Source organism: Lolium perenne, chromosome 7, assembly GCF_019359855.2.
Source record: "Lolium perenne isolate Kyuss_39 chromosome 7, Kyuss_2.0, whole genome shotgun sequence".
Taxonomy (NCBI): domain Eukaryota; kingdom Viridiplantae; phylum Streptophyta; class Magnoliopsida; order Poales; family Poaceae; genus Lolium; species Lolium perenne.
The window spans coordinates 329,651,114-329,678,468 of NC_067250.2; the positions used below are offsets into that span (position 1 = coordinate 329,651,114).

General features: G+C 46.9%; 2 protein-coding genes and 1 long non-coding RNA gene across 7 annotated transcripts; 1 reads left to right on the forward strand and 2 right to left on the reverse strand.

Annotated features, from left to right (window-relative positions):
• Positions 1–218: 218 nt before the first annotated feature.
• On the forward strand, positions 219–3,870 carry LOC127313704 (uncharacterized). Its single transcript, XM_051344183.1, has 4 exons — positions 219–734; positions 1,334–1,457; positions 1,537–1,771; positions 3,496–3,870. Exons 1-4 carry the CDS (start codon positions 298–300, stop codon positions 3,654–3,656), a joined length of 957 nt encoding a protein of 318 aa, XP_051200143.1. The 5' UTR covers positions 219–297; the 3' UTR covers positions 3,657–3,870.
• Positions 3,871–4,669: 799 nt separating this feature from the next.
• On the reverse strand, positions 4,670–17,220 carry LOC127312783 (uncharacterized). 4 transcript variants are annotated; one of them, XR_011748116.1, is made up of 5 exons: positions 16,773–17,220; positions 13,773–13,913; positions 11,952–13,508; positions 11,443–11,583; positions 4,670–5,133 (listed from the first exon to the last, which is right to left on the reverse strand). It is a non-coding gene; the product is annotated as an uncharacterized lncRNA (long non-coding RNA). The 4 variants fall into 4 exon arrangements; XR_011748115.1 differs by having other exon boundaries at positions 11,443–13,505; XR_011748114.1 differs by having other exon boundaries at positions 11,443–13,508.
• A 4,623-nt stretch (positions 17,221–21,843) lies between these two features.
• LOC127313706 (uncharacterized) lies at positions 21,844–25,906 on the reverse strand. 2 transcript variants are annotated; one of them, XM_071823179.1, is made up of 6 exons: positions 25,546–25,906; positions 23,169–23,189; positions 22,827–23,079; positions 22,591–22,702; positions 22,359–22,438; positions 21,844–22,014 (listed from the first exon to the last, which is right to left on the reverse strand). In XM_071823179.1, exons 1-5 carry the CDS (start codon positions 25,903–25,905, stop codon positions 22,381–22,383), a joined length of 804 nt encoding a protein of 267 aa, XP_071679280.1. In that variant the 5' UTR covers position 25,906; the 3' UTR covers positions 21,844–22,014; positions 22,359–22,380. The 2 variants fall into 2 exon arrangements, 1 of the variants encoding a protein (XP_071679280.1); XR_011748118.1 differs by lacking the exons at positions 21,844–22,014; positions 22,827–23,079; positions 23,169–23,189 and having other exon boundaries at positions 22,400–22,498; positions 25,546–25,896.
• Between the last annotated feature and the right edge of the window lie 1,449 nt (positions 25,907–27,355).

Below are 27,355 nucleotides of genomic sequence, written 5' to 3' on the forward strand. Positions count from 1 at the left end.
CTTCAGTGGGAGGCGACGTTCCCGTCGACAGCGAGGCGCGTGTGGTGATTTCGTCAATCTCAAGACCCGCCGGATCAGTTCTTCGATGCAGTATCTTGGAGGTGCTCATAGGGGTAGGGTGTGCGTGCGTGCGTTCATAGGGGTGAGTGTGTGCGCGTATGTATGAGCGTCTTTGATTGTACTGTGTTTCGCAAAAAAAAAAAAAAAAAAAAAGACGAGCACGTACGTATGCAGAACGGAAACCCTGGCCGAATCCTATATTAGGTACGTCCAGCCGCCGCCGAGTGCTTGACCCAGATGGAAACCCCAGCAGCCCTCGCCGGAGGCGCCACCGCCACCGCCACGGACGCATCGGCATTGTCGTCATCATCGCAGCCGGGCGCCGCCATGTCTTCCTCGACCACGCCGCTTCTCGCTCCGGCGGCGCCGGCGAGGAAGAGGACGCCGGGGCGGTGGAGGAGGCTCCCGCGCGTCCGGACCCCAGCCATGGAGGCCACGAGGGTGGCCATGCAGGCCGTAGAGGTGCTGGGGATCGTGGATTTTGAGGAGCGGAACCGGTTTTACCTGAAGAAGGCCGAGGAGCTGGAGGCAATGGACGCCGACGACTGCGACTCGGAGGAAGCCAAGGCCACCTTCCTGATCGCCCGAGCCGAGGAAGTCGCCTTCTGCCGCAAAATCGCCAGAACCAGGCCGGAGGATGTGGTCCTCCGCCCCATCGAGCTCAGCGACACCAAGTAAGGAACACCACCACCTGCCAAAATTTCCATGCTTTGTTCTCTCTAGGAATTTTTTTTGGCTCCTGGATATCGTTATTTTGTGGGATTTGCCAAAACACACCACTCAATCATGTACTACTTGCCGAGTACCATTACAATTTTGTGGTACAATTGCTGTAACAACCACCATAGAAGGTAAGCTTCTGGTGTAGAGAGGTCAATTGACACGAGAACCTTTTTGCCCTTCGGTATTTATATTGCGGTCAAATTCTTCACTGCCGTTGAGCATCTTACCACCGTGATCCCCACCTCGTCAATCTAGCGTGGCCACTGATCACCTAATTTACCGGCCGTACGCCTTGCTAGCGTCCACTCGGTGGATTGGAGTGTCCAATTGGTATGGTACACCCCGTCAATTTAGACTTGACTTTCCTTTTTTTTGGCCTTGTGGTGTGCTTCAGCAAATGTACCACACAACTATAATGGTGGTCAGCAAAGACATGATTGCGTGGTGTGATTTGGCAAAGGCCACAAAATAACCGTGTATAGGAGCCAATTTTCCCTCTTGATAATGCGGTAGAAGAAAGTGCAAAGTAGTACCTAACTTTCACCTGCAGGGAGGAGCTGGTCACCGCTGAGGAGATGGAAGCACGCTTCGCCGGGCGCAAGGTCTCTCATGTAGCACAATTACAGCACTTTGCTCAACTTGCCTTGGACCATTATAATGCCAGAAAGGCAGAGGTATGCATCCAAAACTTATCAAATATATAATTCTGTTATTAGTTGGTTCACTAACTAGATCTTTTTACGAAAATGCCAGCACAACCAGTTTGATCTATCTCAAGCCTTGACATCCAACTGCTTCTCTGAGGCTTGTGGAACGACATATGCCCATGTCAACTTCACAGCCATTCCCCAGAAAAATCAGAGCGATCACCCGATGAAGAGACTCTTCTTCGCCGAGCTTATGCTAATTCCAGAGCTCCTGTCATGTAAAGATGCCGAGCCTATGAAAGTGCTTCAAGTCTCCACTATTAATGATGTTCCTTGTTTTGGTATGGTGTCTGTGTCTGAATCTCTTGCTATGTATTTTGAGGTCACTAACGTGTTGCCTCGTAAGCTAAATATATAGTTATGCATTGTCACCATTTAGATGTATTAACTGTTTAGAAATCAATAACATGCTCCTTGGTGACTAAAGCTCTCCTCTTCTTTTTGAGGTCACTAACGTGTTACCTCGTAAGCTAAATATATAGTTATGCAGTGTCACCATTTAGATGTATTTACTGTTTAGCAACCAATAACATGTTTCCTGGTGACTAAAGCTCTCCTCTTTATTTTAAGGTCACTAACGTGTTGCCTCTTAAGCTAAATATATAGTTATGCAGCGTCACCATTTAGATGTATTAACTGTTTAGCAACCAATAACATGCTTCTTGGTGACTAAAGCTCTCCTCTTCATTTTGAGGTCACTAACATGTTGCCTCGTAAGCTAAATATATATTTATGCATTGTCACCATTTAGATGTATTTACTGTTCAACCAGTAACAAGCTTCTTGGTGACTAGAGCTCTCCTCTTTATTTTGAGGTCACTAACGTGTTGCCTCGTAAGCTAAATATATAGTTATGCATTGTCACCATTTAGATGTATTTACTGTTCAGCAACCAATAACATGCTTCTTGGTGACTAAAGCTCTCTTTATTAGGGACGAATCACCAACTCTTGGTCCTTAATGATTAATGGATACTTGTAGGCATTTTGGATCTCCTTGTCTGCTCTCTACATCATCAACAACTAAGTCTTATATTTTTTATCAAATGTGTAGTATACTAACTTAATACATCATACAAATAGCAATTTAAATGTTGACCTATGGCATTTGTTGCTCAACATGATGAGTCAAATCATGGAGAAGCCGACTGTAATTTTGCTCTTTCTTGTGCTTGGAAACTAATCCTTGACATGAATGAGGAAGATCACACTATTATGGCTACTAGATTAGATCTTAAGTTGTAGGTATGATCAATAGGGGTATGAGGCCCGAGTCCCTGTTAACCTGTTTATGGATAAGAGCCTAATTGTGGATACACATAGAAAGGGATTAGAAAGAGAGACCTATTATGCTGGCCTGCTTTATTCATTGCCAGTGCCTGACAATCTGACATCCTATAGCCACTCCTCACACCTTCAAATTTAGATAAAATAAAATAATTAACTTGCAAATAAATCAGTTAATCTGAACTTCCTAAAATAAACAGTTGAACATACCTCTAGTTCTTGCTGGATTGCAGCTCCTGGTGAGGCCACCTTCTTATGCTTGTAGGTTATGCTCCACATGGCAGATAGTTTCTCATCTCATGTTCTCAAAATATGAAACTGAGATAGCTGTGGATATCATCGGTCGCTTCAGCTTAGCTGTTGCACGAGTGCTGGATGGACTATTGTCCTCAGCCTGATGACTAGCTCTCCTCGCGCAGATTTGTGCAATAGGTTTTGGTCACTCAAACTGGTGTTCCAAAATAGAAAAGTGCAAACAGAAAGCCTTTTGAACAAAGAAATCTAGCAAGCTCTTTGAAAATAAAAAATAGTGCTATATGTGCAGTTTGCTAGTCTAGGTCTGCTGCAAGTTTGAAATGATTTGTATGAATGCCGCTTTAGTTGATAGAGAGATCTTATGCCGCTTTATCTATTGTAGCAGCATTTAGATATGTGTGTGCTTGTACTTGAACTTTGTAATCTGTATTTAATTTTGAAATATCATGTGTGTTGCTCTGCAGGTGGATGCCACGAGATACGTCGCAGGATCGATCACAAGATGAGGGGGGTTATGGATTACGAGCGCTGCCACGCGTGCCGCGACATTCTCAAGCATCCAAAAGGAGAGACCTTCGATGGAGGGCATAATAGCACCAGGATGCCGTACTTCTCTGCAATTTAAGTCTGAAATGGCCGCAGATTGAAAACTATTGTCATGGGTGGTGCTTTGAGATAAGTTATTGTCATGTGTGCTGTCTGCATGGATGCTTTCAGATTAGAGGGTTATATGAATAGTTTGAAACCAAGTATGCTTCAAACCGGTGCTGGTTACCCTTGTGAATCCTTCTTGCCCATGACTATATTATCTCATGAATCTTCTTTAGAACAAGTTATAATATTATGGGAGTGCCTAATGAACAGCTAGCTGTTTTTCAATTTGGTAACAGACAGATTTTTATAGCCAATTAGAAAATAGCAGCTGTACTGACTGATATAATGAGAGAATAAGTAAAATCTGTCTGTTTCTAGGTTACGAAACGGACAGATCTTAGCATGGCGGGCTCAGTCTTTGATTTCTAGTCCGTTTGAGTGCTTGGCAAAAAGAAACTAAGCCTGTAAAAGCCCATTAGTACCAACCAACACATTGCACAGGCTTTGGTGTTTTTGCTGGGCTAAGCTAGACTCGGTCCAATTCAACAGAAAAGAGGGAAACGTGCACACCAATGCCAAAGTAACAGAAATAGAAAGGGAAAATTGATTTTCACCACCAAGACACACCACGGTGTGGCTGTTGGGTGGTAAATCGTACGGGAAAGACCCAAGGATCTAGCAAAGGGGAATAGGACAGGAAATGAAAGGGAAACAAGATACAGACCAGAGATGGTACAAAAAGAACAAGGAATTCTGTCTGAAGATAGAGATGACCTGCAAGACATAAAAGACAATTTGCAAGCCCAGATAACTCTCGAATCAAAACCCTTATGATCTAGTACATCAAACATGCACCAACAATCGAATATAACAGCCAGTAGAAACAATAGGTAGAGAAAAAAAATGATGAACCTAGTGTTTCTATGCAAATTGCCTACTCCAGTTCTAGTTGATGGGTAAACAGGAGGGGTCCCATGGTAAATGAAGCACAGTGAGCAAAGTTAAACAGAGAAGACCATCCAGAAAGCTATTCACAAAAGACCATTTTGAACAAACTTGCATCCAACTTAGTCCAGCGAGTTCGCATTGGAATGACCAAACCCAGAATACTACAAGTTTGATAGAATGGCTCGACAAGCTCAACGTGCGAAGCATATAACATAAAAATTCAGTAGAACGTCGTCAGATACAATTTACTGCGCGAACACACACATGGCAACTTCCCAAAATACCGAGAATCAATGGGCACCCACCCACCACACAGCTTCACACCTACAGCACATAGAATGATATTGTGACAGTGCCTTTGTCTTGTGGAACAACATCAGTACATCGAGTCATGTATCCAATCATTCATCAGGGCAAACTGACTCCATCCGGTCTGAAGCTAACCCTTATGGCAGAGCTCATGTAGAAGTCTACTTCCATGGTATTTCCCTGATACATTGCCAGAACTGCAACTCCGTCTTTTGGAAGGCTGAGAGCTTCACAAATCGCTTAGTGATCCTCTGCATAAGAAGAAAAACATGGAATAAAATGAAAGAATGCATGGATGTTACGGTCGGTCTGACCTATACACGTAGGAAGCCCACTAGTGGCTAGTTATGGGCTTAGCCCAAGTAAATTAGGGGCTTAGCCCAAGTAAATTAGGGTTTCGAGGAGGCCGTCCTCCTATATAAACACTTGTATCCCTTCAAGATTAATCAGACAATAATTCAGTATCATTACTGTCTCGTCTCCTGAAGGGAGACGGGAGAACCCTAGCCCCCGCCGCACCAACCCTAGCCGCCTCCTTCTTCCTCCGCGACGGCGCCCAGCCGCCGGCGCCGAGCTCCCCAACCTCTCCGCCCTCACTTCCACCCTTACAACCTCCGCCCTAAACCCGGTAGAACCCTAGTCACTACTACTTTGGTATCAGATTGCCTAGGTCTCATGGGTTCCAACAGCCCCCCCGTCGACACCATCGCCGCCACGTCCACCGCCGCCACCAACATCACTCCCGCCGCCATGACCGGCGCCCACGCGGCTGCGAGGCCGCCGCCGCCGCCAACGGAGACCAGGCCGCCGCCGTCCCCACGGGCCTCGACCTCCTGCCCGCTACTTTGGCGGACCTCGCCGACGGCCTCCGCGCCATCCGCCGAGCTCGCGGAGATCGGGGCCGGCCGCACCCGCCGTCCCCACCGTCCGCCGTTCCGCCGCCGCCCCACCGACCGCGGTTCCGCCGCCGCCGCCGCCACCGCCGCTACGCCGCCGCCCCACCGACCGCCGCTACGCCGCCGCCCCCACCGCCCGCCTCGGCGCCGGCCCGGGGCCGGCCCGCGTGGTGGCCGCCGTCGCCCTCGCCGATTCCCACGTGGACCGACGCGGCGCCCGTCTACACCCATCTCGCGCCGCGGACGACGGTCCAGCCACCCGCCCATCGCCCTGGCGGTCTGGCGGGTTTGCGGGGCCCTTCGCCGCAAGCACGTCCGTCAACCCAAGCCGCCGGGCGGACACCCCGAGGTCCCGCCCGTGGCACACGCAGCCGCCCGCTTCACGAAGCCGGAGTTCGCCACCTACGACGGCGCCACCGACCCCCGAATCGGCTGAACCGGTGTGAGCGATTTCGGGGGCGGACGCTCGGCACCGACCGCACATGGATCGCCTCCTATCACCTACGGGCGCCGCGCGGACTTGGTACTACGCCCTCGAGCAGACGAGGGCGGGATGCCGCCTTGGGAGCGTTTCCGCGACTGTGCCTCCGGCGGTTTGGGCCGACCCTCCGTGGCAGCCGCCTCGCCGAGCTAGGACGCCTCGCCTTCACCACCACGGTCCAGGACTTCGCCGACCGCTTTCGAGGCGCTCGCGTGCCATGCCCCGGGCGTTTCGGCACGCCGGCGCGCCGATCTCTTCGTCGGCGGCCTCCCGACTACATCCGCGTCGACGTCGAGATGCGCGAGCCGGCGGACCTGCAGACGGCCATGTACTACGCACGAGCCTACGAGCGGCGCGCCCTCGCCATGCGGCGGGTCTACGCGCAGCGTGGCGGCGCTCGTCCGCGCCCCGCCCCGCTCCGACGCCCACCGGCCCGCCACGCCCGCACCGGCCGCTGCGCCCGCAGCCCTCCTGCGCCAACTCGCCCCTTCAAACGGCCGACAGTGCCGCGGAGCAGCTTGAGCGGCGCCGCTGTGGGCCGTGCTTCAACCGCGACGAGAAGTACGCGCCGGGCCACACGTGCGCCCGCCTCTTCTACTTGGAGACCCTCGACGACGCCGACGTTGAGGCCCTCACCGCCGTGCTCGCGGCCGCCACCGTCACGCGAGGCCGGTGTCACGACCTACGCGCCCGATCGACGCGTCCGCCTTCGTCGTGTCTCTCCATGCTATGGCGGGCATCAAAACGGCAAAGACGATGCCGCTTCCGGTGACGATCAAGGGGAGCGTCTCCCGCGCCGCGGTGGACACGGGCTCCACGCACAACTTCTGTCCAACACCGCCATGCGCCGCCTCGCTCTCACCCGGCGGGATCGGAGAAGTACAGCGTCACCGTCGCCAACGGGGATCGTCTTACGTGCCGGGCGTGGCGCGACAGTTCCCGTGCTCGTAGGCGACGAGCCGTTCTCCATCGGCCGTGTCGGCATCGACTTGGGCTGCTACGACTTCATCCTCGGCCTCGACTTCGAGCACCTTAGGCCCCATCCTATGGGACCTCGACGTGCTTGTCCCTCATCTTACGGCGCGAGGGCGGCCGCCGTGTTCACCGGACGGGCGTGGGCAGCACCGGCACATCCCCGCAGCTACACCCGATGGCCGCCGCGCTAGACGAGGCGCATCCGCTCTGGCCGCCCTATCGCGAAGACGGCGACCTCTTCGACGAGACGCAGGGCCTCCTCCCTCGCCACCCTGTGACCATCGCATCCACTGCCGCCGAACACGGCACCCGTAGGCGTGCGGCCGTGCCGTACCCCCACCTGCAGAAGGACGAGCTCGAGCGCCGGTGGCGGTCATGCTAGCACAGGGCATCTACGGATCTCGACGTCACCATTCTCGCGCCCGTGCTCTGGTGCGCAAGACCGACGGCACGTGGCGTTTCTGCATCGACTTCCGCGCCCTCAACACCGTCACGTCCAAGGACAAGTTCCCCATCCCCGTCGTGGATGAGCTCCTGGATGAGCTGCATGGCGCGCGCTTTTTCACCAAGCTCGACTTGCGCTCGGGCTATCATCAGGTGCGCATGCACCCGGACGACATCGCCAAGACGGCGTTCCGCACTCACCATGGCCACTACGAGTTTTTGGTGATGCCGTTCGGCCTCTCCAATGCGCCGGCGACCTTCCAGGCTCTGATGAACGACGTGCTCAGCCCCTACTTACGCCGCTTTGTGCTTGTTTTCTTTGATGATATTTTGATCTACAGCGCATCTTGGGCGGAGCACTGCAAAGACGTGGCCATCATCTTCAACGAGCTTCGAGCGCATCGTCTTCACCTCAAGCGCTCGAAGTGCTCGTTTGGCACGACCTCCGTCGCATACTTGGGCCACGTCATCTCCGCCGACGGTGTCGCGATGGACGCGGACAAGGTCGCTGCCGTCGCCGCGGCCAACGCCCCGCCGCCACGAGCTCTTCGCGGATTTTTGGGCCTCGCCGGATACTACCGGCGCTACATCCAGGACTTCGGTCTCATCGCCGCACCCCTCACGCGCTTGCTTCGCCGCGACGCTTTCTCCTGGGACGAGGAGGCGGCCACGGCCTTCGCCGGCCTGCAGCGGGCACTCACGACGGGTCCCGTTCTTCAGATGCCGGACTTCGACGAGCCGTTCGTGGTGGACTGCGACGCCTCCGGCATCGGCTTCGGCGACGTCCTTCACCAGGGCGAGGGTCCACTCGCCTTCTTCAGTCACCCCTTCGCCGCGCGCCACCACAAGCTCGCCGCATATGAGCGCGAGCTGATCGGGCTGGTCCAGGCAGTGCGCCACTAGCGGGCGTATCTTTGGGGCCGGACATTCCGTGTGCGCACGGACCACTACAGCCTGAAGTTCTTGCTGGATTAGCGCCTTTCCACCGTGCCGCAACATCAGTGGATCAGCAAGCTCTTCGGCCGACTTCATCGTCGAGTACCGTCCCGCCGCCTCAACACGATCGCGACGCCCTGTCCCGCCGAGACGTTGACGATGCCGCGACGCACCCACGATCGGTGCAGCCCTCTCGCATCCACTCCGGGCCATCTTTCGCCTTCATCGACGAGGTTCGCCGCGCCATCGCCACGGCTGCGGATGCGCAGCAGCTGCGCGCCGCCGGCCGACGGCGAGCTGGCCGCGCCTCGGCGCTCGGACGAGGGACTACTCCTCCATGGCCGCCGCATCTTCGTGCCGGATCATGGAGACCTGCGCCACCAGGCCTTGTCCTTGGCGCATTCTCGCAGTCACGAGGGCGCCCGTAAGACCCCGCACCGTCTCCGCGCTGATTTTTACATTCCAGGGGATGGCGCCACGGTGCGAGATCGGGTGCGGGCGTGTGTCACATGCCGGCGGAACAAGACGGAGACGCTTCGTGCAGCGCAAAGCTTGCTACGGCCATCGGACGTGCCGTCCTGTGTGTGGGCGGACATCTCGATGGACTTCATTGAGGGCTACCGAAGGTTGGCGGCAAGTCCGTCATCCTCACGGTGGTTGACCGCTTCTCCAAGTACGCGCACTTCATCGCCCTCGGCCATCCCTATACGGCGGCGTCCGTGGCACGCGCTTTCTTCGACGGCATCGTTCGCCTCCACGGGTTTCCATCCTCCATCGTCAGTGATCGTGATCCTGTGTTCACAGTCACGTACGGGAGGGACCTTTTTGGGTTGGCGGGCGTGAAGCTCCGCATGAGTACGGCGTTTCATCCTCGGACGGACGGCCAGTCCGAGGTCGTCAACAAGATCATCGCCATGTACTGCGCCGCATCACCGGGGACCGTCCACGGGCTTGGGTGGACCGCCGGGCGTGGGCCGAGTACCGCTACAACACGTCCTACCACTCCGCGCTGCATGCTACTCCCTTTGAGGTGGTCTACGGGAGGCCACCACCGGCGATGCTTCCCTATACGGCCGGCACGGCCCGCACCGAGACGGCGGATGACCCGCTGCGTACCCGCGACGAGATCGGGCCGAGGCGCGCCGGCCGACTTCTTCGAGCTCGGCGGCTGGCCGGAAATACTATGATGCACACCATCGCGAGGTGGAGTTCGCGGTGGGCGAATGGGTGCAGCTACGCCTTCTTCACCGGACGACCCAGTCCTTGGACCCACGCTCCGGGCGCAAGTTGGGACCTCGTTACGCTGGTCCTTTCCGTGTCTTTGGAGCGCATCGGCACGCTCGCCTACCGCCTTGAGTTGCTGCGAGCTCGCGCCTCCACGACGTCTTCAACGTCGGCCTCCCGAAGGCCTACCGGGCGACCCTCCTTCTGCACCACCAGCTCTTCCACCTACTTCGGATGGGCGTCTAGAGCCCGCCCGGCGAGTGTGGCTCGCGTGTTGAAGGCCCAGCAGCGCCGTGGTGTTTGGCACGTCTTGGTGCATTGGACCGGCCTGCCCGAGGACGAGGCGACTTGGGAGAAGCTTGAAGATCTCCGCCAGCGGTTTCCGGAAGTTCAGCTCGAGGACGAGCTGTTTGAGAAGGCGGGGAGAGATGTTATGGTCGGTCCGACCTATACACGTAGGAAGCCCACTAGTGGCTAGTTATGGGCTTAGCCCAAGTAAATTAGGGGCTTAGCCCAAGTAAATTAGGGTTTCGAGGAGGCCGTCCTCCTATATAAACACTTGTATCCCTTCAAGATTAATCGGACAATAATTCGGTATCATTCTTGTCTCGTCTCTGAAGGGAGACGGAGAACCCTAGCCCCCGCCGCACCAACCCTAGCCGCCTCCTTCTTCCTCCGCGACGGCGCCCAGCCGCCGGCGCCGAGCTCCCCAACCTCTCCGCCCTCACTTCCACCCTTACAACCTCCGCCCTAAACCCGGTAGAACCCTAGTCACTACTAATGGAAATCAACAAAAACGAGATAAGATGATGCTAAGCTCAACGAAAAAAAGTTTTAAGAAGACTGAAACAAAGTTCTTATATGCAAACAAATACAACAAGCTGGACTGAAGGAAGACTGAAAAATCAATTATTATTTGTTTCCAGGTTGTCGTAGCTGACATCAAGCAAGAAGTATATAACAATGACAGAAATGAAGGTCTGTATTTCCAGATGCCTTTTAATCTATTCAATAAAAGATGAAATGACGAACTTGAAGGGTATATATTCATTTCTATGCACATAGATTTTGATTGTTTTGAATAAAATGCTCTTTGGTAAACACATGCAGGGTAGCTTTTCATACATGGCGCGTCTGCGCGGTGAACTGGATATGAACTATGCATATGAAGCCGACAATTTGAGTTATGGCAAGAAATCAATGAAAAAAAGCAACGAATCTAAAAACTTAAATACACATCAGAAGCTCTTGGAGGTCCAAAAATACTCACTTTCTTGAAAAATAAAATGATGACCACATTGAAAAGTTGCATAAAGAAGGCAGGAGCTAGTCATCATCTTCTGAAAGCAATGACAGTATTTGGCGTTTTAAGAGTGCATTTCAGAGCGAAAGTGTGCTAAGCAGAAGTAAAGAAGCATCAATATACACTACTAGCCCAGATGCGGCTGGATAAAGTGGTGCTGTGATATATGAATTCGTCCTATATATATGTGCGTGTCAAAAACTTTCGTTCTTATTCCCAGTTTTGACTGAATAAAATGATATGAGCATTGAAATGTGGAACACATCAGAATAAAAAAAGAACTTGAAGTAGACAATGATACCTTGATAATAATCTTCACTAAAGAAGAATAAGACTGACTTGCTACAGCCGCTAATCCACCCACATTACTCCACCCCTGGCTTAACAAAGCTGCTCTTTTTTGACCAAATGAGAGAATTAACCCCCATGTGTGTAATAAAGCCTGCAGGTAGAAACAAATAAAATCGTTCAGAGACTTACTGAAAGTAATGCAAACTGAAAGAGTAAGGGCGACTGCAAACTTAGCTGAACTGAATAAATACTGATGTGATATTACAGACTTAACTACAAAACTACTTATTCAACAGGCCAGGACTGAGTTAGTGGACAATACCATCACAAATTCAATCATATGTCGCACTACTAAGCCACCATGATCCCGTTGTCTCATGCCATCACACAACATGATCACAGTGACATCCTATTCTACCAGAAAACAAACACAACGAGCAAGCTGGAAACATTCATCAGGCTGCTTGGCTTATTTTTCCTAACAGAATGACACTAATCTAGAGGAAGAATCAGACTAACGTAAACACACTATAGACACTGCTCCAGCCACCTCGATCCACCGTGGATTACCCGTTGTGTAATGAACCTGCATGTAAAACAAGGATACCGTTCTACGACAAAACTGAAGAGTGAGGACAAATATAACTCAAAACTGAAGAAATAGAAGTGGAGAATTCAAGCTAAAAAATGCAAAATAATATTTAGGAACTGAAAAAATGTAAAATGTGAACGAACTGACGAACAAATCATGAACATGAACTTACAAAATGATCATGAAAAAATGAACGGAAAGGCGGTAGGCCGACGTTTTTGTTGATTTCCGTGTGCTGGAGCGCATCGGCACGCTCGCCTACCGCCTTGAGTTGCCTGCAGGCTCGCGCCTCCACGACGTCTTCAACGTCGGCCTCCTGAAGGCCTACCGGGGCGACCCTCCTTCTGCACCACCAGCTCTTCCACCTACTTCGGATGGGCGTCTAGAGCCTGCCCCGGCGAGTGTGGCTCGCGTGTTGAAGGCCCAGCAGCGCCGTGGTGTTTGGCACGTCTTGGTGCATTGGACCGGCCTGCCCGAGGACGAGGCGACTTGGGAGAAGCTTGAAGATCTCCGCCAGCAGTTTCCAGAAGTTCAGCTCGAGGACGAGCTGTTTGAGAAGGCGGGGAGAGATGTTATGGTCGGTCTGACCTATACACGTAGGAAGCCCACTAGTGGCTAGTTATGGGCTTAGCCCAAGTAAATTAGGGGCTTAGCCCAAGTAAATTAGGGTTTCGAGGAGGCCGTCCTCCTATATAAACACTTGTATCCCTTCAAGATTAATCAGACAATAATTCAGTATCATTACTGTCTCGTCTCCTGAAGGGAGACGGGAGAACCCTAGCCCCCGCCGCACCAACCCTAGCCGCCTCCTTCTTCCTCCGCGACGGCGCCCAGCCGCCGGCGCCGAGCTCCCCAACCTCTCCGCCCTCACTTCCACCCTTACAACCTCCGCCCTAAACCCGGTAGAACCCTAGTCACTACTAATGGAAATCAACAAAAACGAGATAAGATGATGCTAAGCTCAACGAAAAAAAGTTTTAAGAAGACTGAAACAAAGTTCTTATATGCAAACAAATACAACAACTGCGGACTGAAGGAAGACTGAAAAATCAATTATTATTTGTTTCCAGGTTGTCGTAGCTGACATCAAGCAAGAAGTATATAACAATGACAGAAATGAAGGTCTGTATTTCCAGATGCCTTTTAATCTATTCAATAAAAGATGAAATGACGAACTTGAAGGGTATATATTCATTTCTATGCACATAGATTTTGATTGTTTTGAATAAAATGCTCTTTGGTAAACACATGCAGGGTAGCTTTTCATACATGGCGCGTCTGCGCGGTGAACTGGATATGAACTATGCATATGAAGCCGACAATTTGAGTTATGGCAAGAAATCAATGAAAAAAAGCAACGAATCTAAAAACTTAAATACACATCAGAAGCTCTTGGAGGTCCAAAAATACTCACTTTCTTGAAAAATAAAATGATGACCACATTGAAAAGTTGCATAAAGAAGGCAGGAGCTAGTCATCATCTTCTGAAAGCAATGACAGTATTTGGCGTTTTAAGAGTGCATTTCAGAGCGAAAGTGTGCTAAGCAGAAGTAAAGAAGCATCAATATACACTACTAGCCCAGATGCGGCTGGATAAAGTGGTGCTGTGATATATGAATTCGTCCTATATATATGTGCGTGTCAAAAACTTTCGTTCTTATTCCCAGTTTTGACTGAATAAAATGATATGAGCATTGAAATGTGGAACACATCAGAATAAAAAAAGAACTTGAAGTAGACAATGATACCTTGATAATAATCTTCACTAAAGAAGAATAAGACTGACTTGCTACAGCCGCTAATCCACCCACATTACTCCACCCCTGGCTTAACAAAGCTGCTCTTTTTTGACCAAATGAGAGAATTAACCCCCATGTGTGTAATAAAGCCTGCAGGTAGAAACAAATAAAATCGTTCAGAGACTTACTGAAAGTAATGCAAACTGAAAGAGTAAGGGCGACTGCAAACTTAGCTGAACTGAATAAATACTGATGTGATATTACAGACTTAACTACAAAACTACTTATTCAACAGGCCAGGACTGAGTTAGTGGACAATACCATCACAAATTCAATCATATGTCGCACTACTAAGCCACCATGATCCCGTTGTCTCATGCCATCACACAACATGATCACAGTGACATCCTATTCTACCAGAAAACAAACACAACGAGCAAGCTGGAAACATTCATCAGGCTGCTTGGCTTATTTTTCCTAACAGAATGACACTAATCTAGAGGAAGAATCAGACTAACGTAAACACACTATAGACACTGCTCCAGCCACCTCGATCCACCGTGGATTACCCGTTGTGTAATGAACCTGCATGTAAAACAAGGATACCGTTCTACGACAAAACTGAAGAGTGAGGACAAATATAACTCAAAACTGAAGAAATAGAAGTGGAGAATTCAAGCTAAAAAATGCAAAATAATATTTAGGAACTGAAAAAATGTAAAATGTGAACGAACTGACGAACAAATTATGAACATGAACTTACAAAATGATCATGAAAAAATGAACTGAACGAAGAGTAGAAAAACAGAAAGAAAGAAGAAATAAGAGAATAAGAAAATATAGCAACATTTTGACCGAACACTTCAGCTGAAGAAAGAAGAAAGAAAGGCCGAAGACAAACGCCGAAGAAAGCAACATATGACTGAAAAAAGAAAAGCCAAAGATTTAGTGACTGAAGAATTGAGGAACTTTGAGGCAATAAGATACTGAGAGATGACTAACGAAAATTGACTGGAAAACATGTAGATAATAAAGTCCGAAGAAAGTAACAAGAAAGAGAGGAACAAGACTACAGTCTTAAGAACAACAGAAAAAAGAAACAACACTACACTACACTCTTAAGAACAAGACTGAAGACCGAGAGGACTGAGAAAGAACAAAATAACTGAACTGGGCAGCTGCAAACTGGATGATCAAAGAATGAAAAATGAAGAATAAATAATGAAGGATAGGATTGAGAACTGCTAAAAGGACCTGAACATCAGCAGGAACTAAAGAAGAACCGGGACTGAAGAATGACTGAGAGAAAATAAAAGAAATGAACAACAGAAATGATATTCAAACTGAAAGACTAAAGAATGGGGAAAAACTGAGATTGGAAGACTAACATACTGAGCTAATAAGATGGACTAAGAGAATGCAAAACTGAGAAATGAACATTGACAGAGCTAATTAAGATTGACTGAAAGACTACAAGACTGAACTAATAAGATATACTAAGAAATTGCATGACAGAGGTAATTAAGAGGACTGAAAGAATACTTGACTGAGCTAATAAGATAGACTGAAAGAGAGAGGCCTAAGCAAATAAACTGAATGAGCTAATTAAGATGGACCGAAAGACCACAAAACTGAGGACTAATGGAATTAAAGATAGCAATACTAAAATACTGAACAAATGACAAACTAACTAGCAAAAGAAAGAGGGACTGATAGCTGAAAAACAAAGGCTAATTGAGAAACTAAGACGCTGCGAAACTGAGAGTCTGAGGGACTGCAGGAATGAATAACTAATGAGCAGAAGAATGAAGATAACAGAGTGACTGAAAAAAAAAGAGAGAAAACAATGGAGCACATAGCTAACTGCACCGACAAATTGCAGTGAATTAAAAGATCATCTACCGCACCCCACAGGAAAAACCCAAAATTCAACAAAACCAGTGACAAAAATGGACAACAAACAACATGAGCACCAGCCAAAGCACCACCAAAACACCTACAAGATAGTGACAAGATTAAAAAACAAGATCCATGTTGCCTCATAGTGATCATATACTTACTGTTGAATAGTGACAACCTGCTCTTCAACATACTCAACAAGAATAAACAAAAGTAGTTCTCCAGCGTTACTGTTAACAACCTCTGTGAACCGATAAGGCATACTTCATCAAAAAATGTTCCAAGGAGAACAAGGATCTTGAGCATTAAAACTCCTAAAAGGAAAAAAAAATGGTAACACTATCCTCCTGTAAAAGAAACAAAATACTCAACACGAGCATCTAGTAGCTGAATAGTGACAACCTATGCTCACAACCTACACAAATATCAATAATAATAAACGTGTGGAACTGACCCACAATCAACAACAATCGCCTAAGTGACAAAAACATACATCACGAAAAAATTATGCTGAAACCACAGAAGTAAAACCTAACTTATTCAAGCTGTGAGCACACTAGAAGACATGAAAAATTAGCTCAAGCAAAGTAACAATAACATACCCTGAAAATTAACTAAACCCTAATATAATGAGACGATCTTACCCATACCTGAAATCTGAAGTTCAGATGGAACTCACACAAACAGAGAACACAAAACAGATGACCCTAATATGAACACTAATCCAACTTCAGCGAGCTCGGTCACCTCCTCAACACGAAACCATAGAGCTTGGCGTCCTACTCCCCACAGCAACCTCCGCCTTTAACACATCACTCTACATGCTTACCATGATGGTGAAGCGAATGGCGGCATCGGGTCTCCAACTACAGCATCAATGCTACCTCATACAAAAATTCGAGCTACCCACAAGGCAGAAAATTATCACTGACTACGCAGATCTGGCGCCAACAAGGCACAAAAATTCTATCCTTCAAGGCACGGATCGAGCTACCCACAAGGCACTGAATTATCACTGGCTGCCCAAAATGAAAGCGCGTATGATCGAGCTAGAGATAAACTGAAATCAGAGGACACCGATGTAGAACAAAAAGCAGGAATCGGGAGTACCCGTCTCGCAAGCAGCAGCCCTGTCTTCGAAGGTCGCGAATCGCTGGTCCCTCCGGCATGGATCGAACAACCTCCCGACCCACAGCGCTCCCCGACGCCCCCTGCCGATGCCGCCCGAGCAGGCTGCGGAGACACCTGTGCCTTCCAAGGCGGTGGCGGCTGCCTGCGAAAGCACCGCTCCCTACGTCGCTGGCCGCACCGGCTGAGGGGTTGCCGCTGAACTCTCCGCCATGGCGCGTGCTTGCTCCCCTTCTCTCCTGAAATAAAGAAAAGACCCAAAAAAGGTACGTTGACTAAGCCCAAACCAAAAACAAAAAAAAACAGACACAACGCGCGGAGATTTGTGACAGAAGACACATATCGGACGCTCCAAAAAATAGCTGTTCACCAATTGCAAAACAGCTAGCTGTTTCTTAGGAAAAGTGAATATTATTGATAATCGCTGATCATTGTATCCGAGTCCATTCATGCCTAAAATAAATGTTCATGTACCTCAATTCCTTTCATGTATTAGCATGAAAAAGAAAATAAAAAAATGTATTTGAAAAACAATGTGAGAAAATAAGTACTAATAAAATGGAACTGTGCCACTCACTGGACCCCTATGGCGGCGCGATGGATCTGGATGAGAGGCTGTGCGAGGGGAGGTCTCAGGTGAGAGGATTTTCAGGGGAGGTGGCACACAGCAGTTGCTTATCTGTGTACTGGGCGACTTTGGGATGCGGCTGCGGGACGAATCAGCCCACTAGCGTCTTTGTCACTCGTGTACTGGGCCCTAGAGGCATGCACGCAAATTATAACTGAATGTAGCCCGGGCTACATGTAGCCCGGTTCTGTTTTCTTTTTTTAAACTTCAAATTTTTTGATTTCAAAGTGTTAGAAAATTTCGAAAAAAATATGTAGACGTAGAGAATGTTGAATTTTATTTGAGTTGATATAAGGGAAATAACACACTAATGCTATGTAGTCAGGATGCACTGAACTACAAGGCATAACAAACTCCAAGAGAGCACATTGCAAATTATGAAATACAAGACATAAAATCCAAAACAAAAAACATTCTACTTGACTGACCAATTATGTTTCAGTATAAGGTAATCAAATCCAGGAAAATAGATTCTCCCAATTCATCGATGAACTATCATTTGCATGGCAACAAAGTAAAAACTTTGTAATAATAAATATTCCAGAACCACAAGCTTTGACACGGAGGATTAGTGTTGTGCATTTTAGGAGGTTTGCACCTCATCCAAGGGAAGATCTTCATTTAGATCGGGCAGCACATCTCTTCTTGCTCTCTGTTCTTGCTCCACTATCACCAAAAAGTAAACTGTGAGCACTGTTAGGTCCAGAGGTCCAGTGTTGTACGTTGACCTCTCGTCTGCTCCTTTGGCTGTTGTTCCACCTCTTGTACCTCTTAATGTTGTTCTTCCACCTCTTGTACCTGCTAATGTTGTTCGTCCTCCTCTTGTACCTCGTGATGTTGTCCCTACTCCTCTTGTGCTTCTTGATGCTCCTCTTCTTCCTCATGTTCTTCCTACCCTAGATGTTGCAGGTTCATCATCAACTACTTTTGTTCTTCCCTCTTTCTGTCACTTTTGATGTATCTCCCCCGCCTCTTGATCTTGACATTGATATTGCAGTTGTAAACCTTCTATTACCAATAGAAATCTAGTCCCTTTTAGCTGCCACAAAGTCACCAATATCTGGCAATTGTTCATACACACTTAAAAGCTTTATAATGTGTTCCTTTCGACATATGACAGTGAATTCTTTTAGTACCATAATACATGGCAATATTTGAACCACAATAGGAACTGTTGTATACTACCATGACTGCCAATATAAAAATAGTGAACAAAGATATGCAATTGGGAGGGTAGGAAAACACCTCTTGTCCCATTATGTATACCATATGTCAAGTTGTGGCTAGCATGTCTTGTAGGGTCTGTTTGTTGTGCACGTGCTGCCACAATTTAAAGGGATATGTTTTTTTTCGAAATGGGGGAAATATCGCCCCAGCTTCTGCATCCAAGGGATGCACACGGCTTTTTTATTAGATTATTCACAATACCTTACAAGAGCAAAACAAAAGATCAAACTCGAAGCCACCTCGCTAAACCTACAGAGGGATGAAGGGGGTGACAATTCACCAACTCACATCAACCAAAACCAAATGCCTTCCCAGGCCGCCCAATAGCAGATGACAAGCACATCCAGTCAAGCAGACTCCCAGCATACGCCAACGCCTACGCCATAGAAGTTGCTACCGTCGTCTTCCTCGACTCCATCTTCAAGAGAGATCATCGCATTGACCATGCCAGGACTGTCATCGATGCCGCCACGGCGCCAGAGACGACTCCACCATCCTGCGCGAGTCCATCACACTGCATCCGTCCCGAGACACCACTGCACCATGCCGCGGCGACTCGACGACGCCGACACAACGAAAGCACACCGCTCCACCTCAGCACCACCGCCATCCGTTGTCTGCTCCAAAAACGATGCCCCCAACAGGGAGAACGGCGTTGCGCGCCGCCATCGTCCGATCCGGGAGACCCGGGTCTAGGATTTCCCCCGGAGCAGCCCAGGCGAAGAAACACAGGCTGCAGAGACAATGCCTTCAACAAGGTAACGACGAAAGAGGCCGCCATCATCTGCCAATGTGTTAGTATCATATTTAAAGGGATATGTGTTAGCATAATGTGGCTTCATAACTTAAAGATACAATTATTATTTCAAACTTTCAAGATGGTAGGGTCATGTTCATCTACAACATGAGCTTCTTTTGCTTGCTAGCTCTCAATGTACTTAACATGGCCTTTATTATCGTGGTCGGCCTTCCCACAAATGCATTATCAGACCATTCCTGGTAACATACTTAGCTCCTTGCATCATCATAATCCGTTGTTTCCTAGTGTCACTTTCAAATTTTATGAACCATGGGCAACCATTCCAATTGCAGTATTAACCATCAAACCTTGTAGCTTCATTTCTCACCTTTTAATATCCGCTCCTTCCCTAATGCTATAGGCAGGTAATGCACTTTTGAATTCTTTTCTACAAGAGAATAGCATACGAACTCTGAATGTTGGACTCTCCATATCAACTTATGGATTAAATGTCTTGAATTTGTACTTCAACTCAAGATGTTGCTCCTTTGTTAGTTCCAAATCATCATGATCTAGGCCACCCTAATCCTCCTTTTCTATTATTTCCGTGTGCTCATTATTGTCATTCACATCCTTGTCAACAAAAGAATTAAATATGTCCTCATCCCTATCTTCTGCATCATAGCCTCTATCATAAAACTCAAAATCCGTGTCTCCATCTCTAGCTAGTTAAAAATCCTCCCACTCAACCCTTTGTAGAAGTGATATCTCTAGCAACCTTTGGAACTTTCTTAGGGTTATAACATGTGGGAGCGTACGTCCGTTTATAACCACGTCATCTCTCAATCCCTCCAGAAATTTTGTGTGATCAATGAATATACACAAATTTGTGTACTTCTTGGCAATTGTTGTTATTGCTAATATATGAGCATCATTCACGGTGTAGAATAAAACATCCATGAAATCTTTCCCAGGCATGCACCAGTAGACATGTAGTCTTTCAGTTATCTCATTCCTAAAAAACTTGATGAAATCATGGATCCAAATCAGCGAGAAGGTGTCAATGTCGCAGTTGTCCCAGAAATCACAACTACCATTGATGTAGCTCAGATTCTCCACTAGTCCAGAAAAATCCATTGTGATCCATTTGTAGTGTGAACTTGTCCGGATCATCACCTAAATCATAAATAAATGAAACATTCGATTATAATTCAATTTAAATTGTGCGAAAGCATGCGCACTACACTACTACGAAAAAGGGTGCACAAAGGTGGCATGTTGCACACTACTGAATCCAGTGATTTGCACACAAAATTCAGTTCACACAAGATTACATGTTACACACAACGTGACATGTTAAAAATTGAACTTTAAATCATTGTTGCACACTACTGAATTCAGTGCACACGAATGTAAACAATTAGTCAATGAAATCCAGTTCAAATGTTGCACACTACTGAATTCAGTGCACACGAATGTAAACAATTAGTCAATGAAATCCAGTTCAAATGTTGCACAAGATTTCCTTGTGCACATCGAAGCACAAAATTCATTTAAAGGTGAACACTTGCATCTGCGATTCAGGTAACACAAGAGAAACATGGCATGGTCAAAATCACATGTACCTCAAGATCTAACCTAACTTATTGCCTCCACTTCATCACTAGACTAACACAAACATCGAGATTAATCCACGCTATAGTATGGTTTGTCGGACGACCTACCAACCCGAAATAAAACATGCTCCAAATCGTCACAATCAGACACACCATCGGTGGAGCGGGGACCATCCCAATATCATCGTAATACGTAAACATTGAAGCTTTACCGACGAACAAGAAGTGGAATGCGGCCATGAACCCTAGCAGCGATGCTGGCCTCCACGGAAAGGGAAAGAACCAAAATCAGTGGAGAGAGGGGAGACAACACATACCGTAATGAAGAGGATCTTCTCCGTGAAGCTGCATGAGTAGATCGTTGGCCATCGTCATGGAGAGATGGCGCCAAAGCTAAGGACCAGCTCAATACCCCCTTGTTGGACACGGAAAGGAAGTCACATCAAAATGCCACGAAAAAAAGGAAAGAGAGCGAGATTTATGCCTCATATTGTTTAGTCTACTTGATAAGTCGAAAAAGAATGAGTACTAGTAAATTTCCCTCTGTTGTCTATTATATGGACCACCTAGTATAGTTTGTAGGTTTCGGGGGTGGTGGTGGGGGTTCTTTGTGAAATTCACAGTTTAGCAAGTATGATTTTTTTTGACAATGATTTTGCACCCACTCTAGCACATTGTGCAAGCCCCTTTTTTTTATGAAAAGGCACCCGGTGAAGAACTATTTGTACCCCGGGTGCAAATAGCTTTAATAAATACTATCTCCGCTTTAAAATATATAGTAAGTTTTTTTTACAGATTTAATTTAGTTTTCTCTACTACTTAAAAAGAAGGAACGTGTTCCCCCTTCTCCCCCTCCTTTCATCGTTCTCTTTGGTCGTCCGTCTCCCATCCCTTCGTCGCCCACCCGCCTGGGCCAGGCATCAACATGGGCCGACCTCAGCCCATCGCCTCAACCGCATCACCTCGCCCAGGTACCAACCGCATCAGGAATTAAATCATGCGACATGAGTCACGCTACAAAGGAAAAAAATCAATCTCACTTAAATGACCAGGTATCACGCTCCAAAGGTATGTAATCTCACAATAACGCTAACACAATTAAATCAATTAAATGAGAACATGGGGCGAGATATATGCAGTCACAAAGGTATGTAATCTCACCCAGACATTAGGCAGGTATCATCTCATGCAAAAGGTATGTAATCTCCGCAGTAATCACGAAACAAAGGTATGTAATCTCATCAAGGCTAGAATGACGCAATCTCATTACTGTCAATTAAAGGGGAACCTGAATTGCACCCAGGATGCAGTCATATCTCTACTACTAAAGCAGGACCTGCACGAGACATATCGTTTACCTGGGACGATCTTCAAACATCTTTAGATGATCGTCGCGCATGTCGCTGTTGCAGAAAAGCCGCCGAGATCTACCGGTACCCTGGAGGTACAAGCCATAATAAGAATTTCCTTCAAGATGTGATATCTTCGTGATCTAAAGCTGTTCATCATCAAGGACGGTGAGGGGTTAGGAACATGCATCTGTTCAAACCAATTGAATTGTATCATCAATTGCAGCCCCATTTGTTTTACCTATCATGTAAAACAATCTGCTGGTACCACCGCAGGTACACGCCATCTTCAAAGGATTGTCCACGCCCGTCCCTGCTGCAGCGCTGCCCGGCCGCCGAGATCCACTGGTACACTGCAGGTACACGCCATCATTAGATTTTTTTCTTATAGACATGCTATCTTTATGATATGTTATGAACATGCATATGTTCCTGCGAATTAAATTGTATCAAGAACTGCCAACACATTTGTTTTACCTATCAAGTAAATCAAGTCTCTGGTAGACCACAGTCCCACCCCACTGTCAGCTTTCCCACGTGCCCGCTCGAGCCCGGATGCCGTCGCGCCGACTACTGAGTTGACGTGCGATGGCATCTTTATTGAGTTGTCCTTTGGTATCTTCCTCTCTGCTACGCAGGTGCTGTCGGTGCGTACGGCGGCCATGGCTTCCATGGCGTCGAAGGCTGACGACCAGGCTGAAGGCGAGTAATGCCAATGTATGTGGTGTGACTGAAATTCCATATATTGAAAGGGCACTGCTCACTGCTTAGAAATTTGTTTTACACAGTGATACTATATTTTGTGAACTTTATACTTACACATATCAATATGTCCAGATTCTGGCTCCAAAGCGAGGAGAAATTGTTAGTCAGATTGGTGATGCACAGAGAGCAAAAGTTTATCATCATGGCAGACTTATATCACTCAAGATGGTGAAAAATCGCCCTGAAGGAAGTGGGGAGGTTCAAGTAAACATAATGTATGTCTCTAGGAGGTAGGCACACAAATTCATGTTGGAGAATAATTGCTATTAAGTAATAACAAGAAGCCTGAGATAGTGATCTTTTCTAGAATAGGCGATTATGTTCCTGTTTATAACATTATTGATATTAATTAGCAATTACATTGTCATCAGTATGTTTCAACTGTTTTTTCGGCTGGCAATAACTTAGCCAAAATACCCTTGATTTGCAGCAGTATAGAAATATGCAGTGGCTTGTGTTATGTTTCTTCGTTTCTACATTAATCAACATTGTGCCAAACTGCTAACAAACTATGTCTCCTAAGGTTGTGGCTTCTACTTAAGAATGATCATATAAGTGAAAGTGCACTATATTGTTAGTTTCTCCTTGTGAGAAATATATTAGTATGTCTAGATTCCGGCTCCAAAGCAATGAGAAATTGTTAGTCAGATTGGTGATGCACATAGAGCAAATTTCATCATCGTAGCAGGCTTCTGTCACTGAAGATGGGGAAAATTCGCACCGAAGGAATTGAGAAGATTCAGGTAAACATAATGTATGCCCCTAGGAGGTAGGCACACCAATTCAGGTAGGATAATAATTGGTATTAGGCAATAACTAGAAGCCTCAAATAGTTAATCTTTTCCAAAACAGGCGACTATCTCCCTGTTTACAACATTATTACTATTAATTAGCAACTAAATTATCATCTGTATGGTATAAATATTTTGTCCATTGGGAATACAGCCAATAATACAAATACCTTTGATTTGTAGCAGTATATTAATCAACATTGTGCCAAATTGCTAACAAACTGTGTCTCCTAAGGTTGTGGCTTCTAACTAAGATACTGGATGATCATATAAGTGAACTGTGAAAGTGCACTATACCAATTCGGAAGACGCTGCGTGCTAGGGAGCGATATGGGCAAATGGTTAAACAGAAGAAAAAATGAACTACTTGAGAAGCGTCATGATTCATGAAGCCTATGAAAAAAATTAGCAAAAGGCACCGATCTGACTAGGTTATGTTTACTTTTTTATTTTCTGGATAATTAAATGCAACTGACAGTTACCATGTTCTCACCATGATAAGATCAACCCTTGAGATCTCCAATGAAGTATATGCAATAATTTTCTTGACATCACTTTACCAACCCTAAAGGTCTAATAGTCGTGTTAATTGTTCTGATCATATTATTCATAGCTTAATCAGGTCCAGGCAACCAATGGAGACACTTCCCTTGGTGGTGAGGACATTGATGCTACCTGGTTAACGTATTTAAAAGTTGACTCTTCAAGGCTCAGGGATGCTGCTGAGAAGGCCAAGCGGCCAAGGTTGAGCTTTCTTTAGGCTGATTCCTCTGAAGCTGGCAGGGAAGGTTCTACGGGTTGGTGGTATGACAAGGATGCCAAAGGTCCATGACTTTGGTTCTCAGATATTTGGCAAGTCGCCTAACATCTGAATAATGGAATTCCTTGAAATCCATGTAGCGGGCATGAGCAGTAGCCAGCACTAAGCAAGTAAGCATACACAATACCCAGAATAGTGACAATTAACATGTATGTTGGTCTCATGAGTCTCATCTCAGAGATTCAGGTTTCCCCATGACCATAGTTGTTTGATATATTAATATTTACATGCATCATTATCCCCTTGCAAGAGTGCTATAAACGAGTTTAGTTAATGTGTTGGATAAAGAACTCTAACAAACTGAATAACTGATCATTACCTGAGATTCAACATGTTTATGCTTTAGCTGGGCTTCGGAATGTGCAGGAGCCAAGATGCATGTGCTCAAACATCTCACACTGCCCGGCGGAGAAGGGACGCAGAGGGGCGGGCGTGCGGCAGGGGAGGTAGGGTGGTCGGGGACCGAGCGGCGGAGGGTCGAGAACTCGCGCGTGTGGTGGGGAACTCATGCCGGTCGTCGTGGCTTGATGTGGCCTCAGTACTATTTTGATAGTAAAAAAACATCCATCGACGAGATCGACTAATTGTTGGTATAGAATAAGAGACTCAGCTGTGTGAGTATGGGTAGCAGCAAACTAAAATGATTCGATTCATCACGACAGCAAATATATACATTATACCCAATATGATTTGTGCTTCCACTTGCTTGAAGAATTATTTCTTCCAACTTTCTTATATAATTTCAACCAGAACTTTAGCAGGCTTTCTCGTGTTCAATTCTATGATCTATCAGATGCATGAGACAAATCTGAACAGATACCTGAAGCAATTCCAATAGCTGATCGTGCACGCCTCCCTGCCGAATCCCGGCTAGCTCTTCTGTGTGCCTCCCAGCTGAATCCGACTGCACCGGAATCGAGCTCGGCCGGCGGTGCTGACGGAGAGGAAGAGGCCATCGACCCCGTGGCGGGGAGATCGGGCGGCTGCGACCTCGATCTACCATGCGAGGGTCGGCGAAGGGAGAGCGCAGCCGTGCACCCAGGCTCCGGCGCGACCTCGAGATCAAGGAGCGCCCATGGCTGAGATAAATTGGTGGGGGCGGAATGAGGCCATGGCGGAGAAACGAGGGTAAAACGAGTGGGGAATGACTCATGTCCTTGTGACTGGTGCCGTGGTGCATTTGGTTATTACATTGCCCAGCTAGCCTATAGCTCGGCTAATACTAGAAAAATACTACCTCTGATTGAAAAATGTAAGACCATTTAGATATTTTGAAGTTGTCTAGATATATAAACTAAAATGTGTGAACCTCCACACTAAAAATAGACTTGATACATGCAGTAAGTCCTGGCGACACTTCCTATCCCTAATTTCTCACGCTTGCCTCGCCGGTAAGGTCGAAAACCTACCTAGCGTTTGACCATGTAACTGTCGTCAACCTAATTTCCACGGCGGCACATCATGCCCCATCGTTTGAGGATTTCTTGGCTGGTTGTTGTTCTTCCTTTCCGCATTTTTAGGACATCCCTTCCTGGAAGTCTTAATCCCTTTTCAAAACATTGTAGTCATAGGAGGCCGGCTAGCAGATCGCTTGCATGTGGTTTTGAGTTTTTCTACACGGTAAATTAGTTAACGAAAGAGGACATGACATGTTTTTGTGGACAACGATTGAAAATTTGTATCAGGGATTGAGATAATAATCTTATATAGCTCAACCCATTACAACATACATTGAAAAATTCAAGAGATGGTTGATAGTGAGAGGAGTCAAAAAGAGCCGTACATTTTTTTCATTTGGGGATTAGTTCGTAAAGCTTCTTCCCGGTTCCAAAATTTTATTTACTATTTCGTTGTTGTTCAAAGTTATTTTTCCAGGTTTTGTTCCAAGTTTTCCTTGTTTTGTTCCAAGTTAATTTTTTATCTAGGTACGGAGTCGAGAGAGCGATGGTAATAGCATTAAGACAATGAAATAAATTTAGAATCAGGAAACTACATATTACTGCATACATGATCTCTAAGAGAAAATAAAGCCATGGTTTTCAAGTGTTTACAGTGCCAATAATTAAATATATATACATGTATGTCAAATGGTGAAGTATAATACTCAAGTAACCCTGAATGACATGTATTTTATTAACGAGGGACCATTTTATCTTAATAAAGAGGTACTTTCTATGGATCTTTATTGACGTTTTACAGTTGCGAGCATGATAGGACATCATGGAGGTGCTGAAAGGTTTGGAAGAGGAGAGCCTCGCCACGTCCAGTGCCATCATGGAGGCAATGGCTATGATGTTGCGCCTGTAGAGGGAGAAGGCTGATGTCCAGATGGACCTTTGCCAGTTTTGCCACCTTGCTGATGGGAAGATCGTCATTTTTTACGCCAAGATTGAGATTATGGAGCCTGCTGCAGCATTAAGGACTGGTTACATCAACACTCTGTTCGCCATTTTTCAATGTTCCGTTTTGTTTCCTTCCCTTGATCGACATGCCGACCAGCTAAACGTGCTCTCGACCGGTTGTTTTTGTTTCAGGAAAGGAATCAGCATGACATTCAGCGCCAAAGAGAAGGGCTTGTGAACTCCCGGAAAGGTGATTCACCACATCTTCTCCATGCCTGTCTACATAAA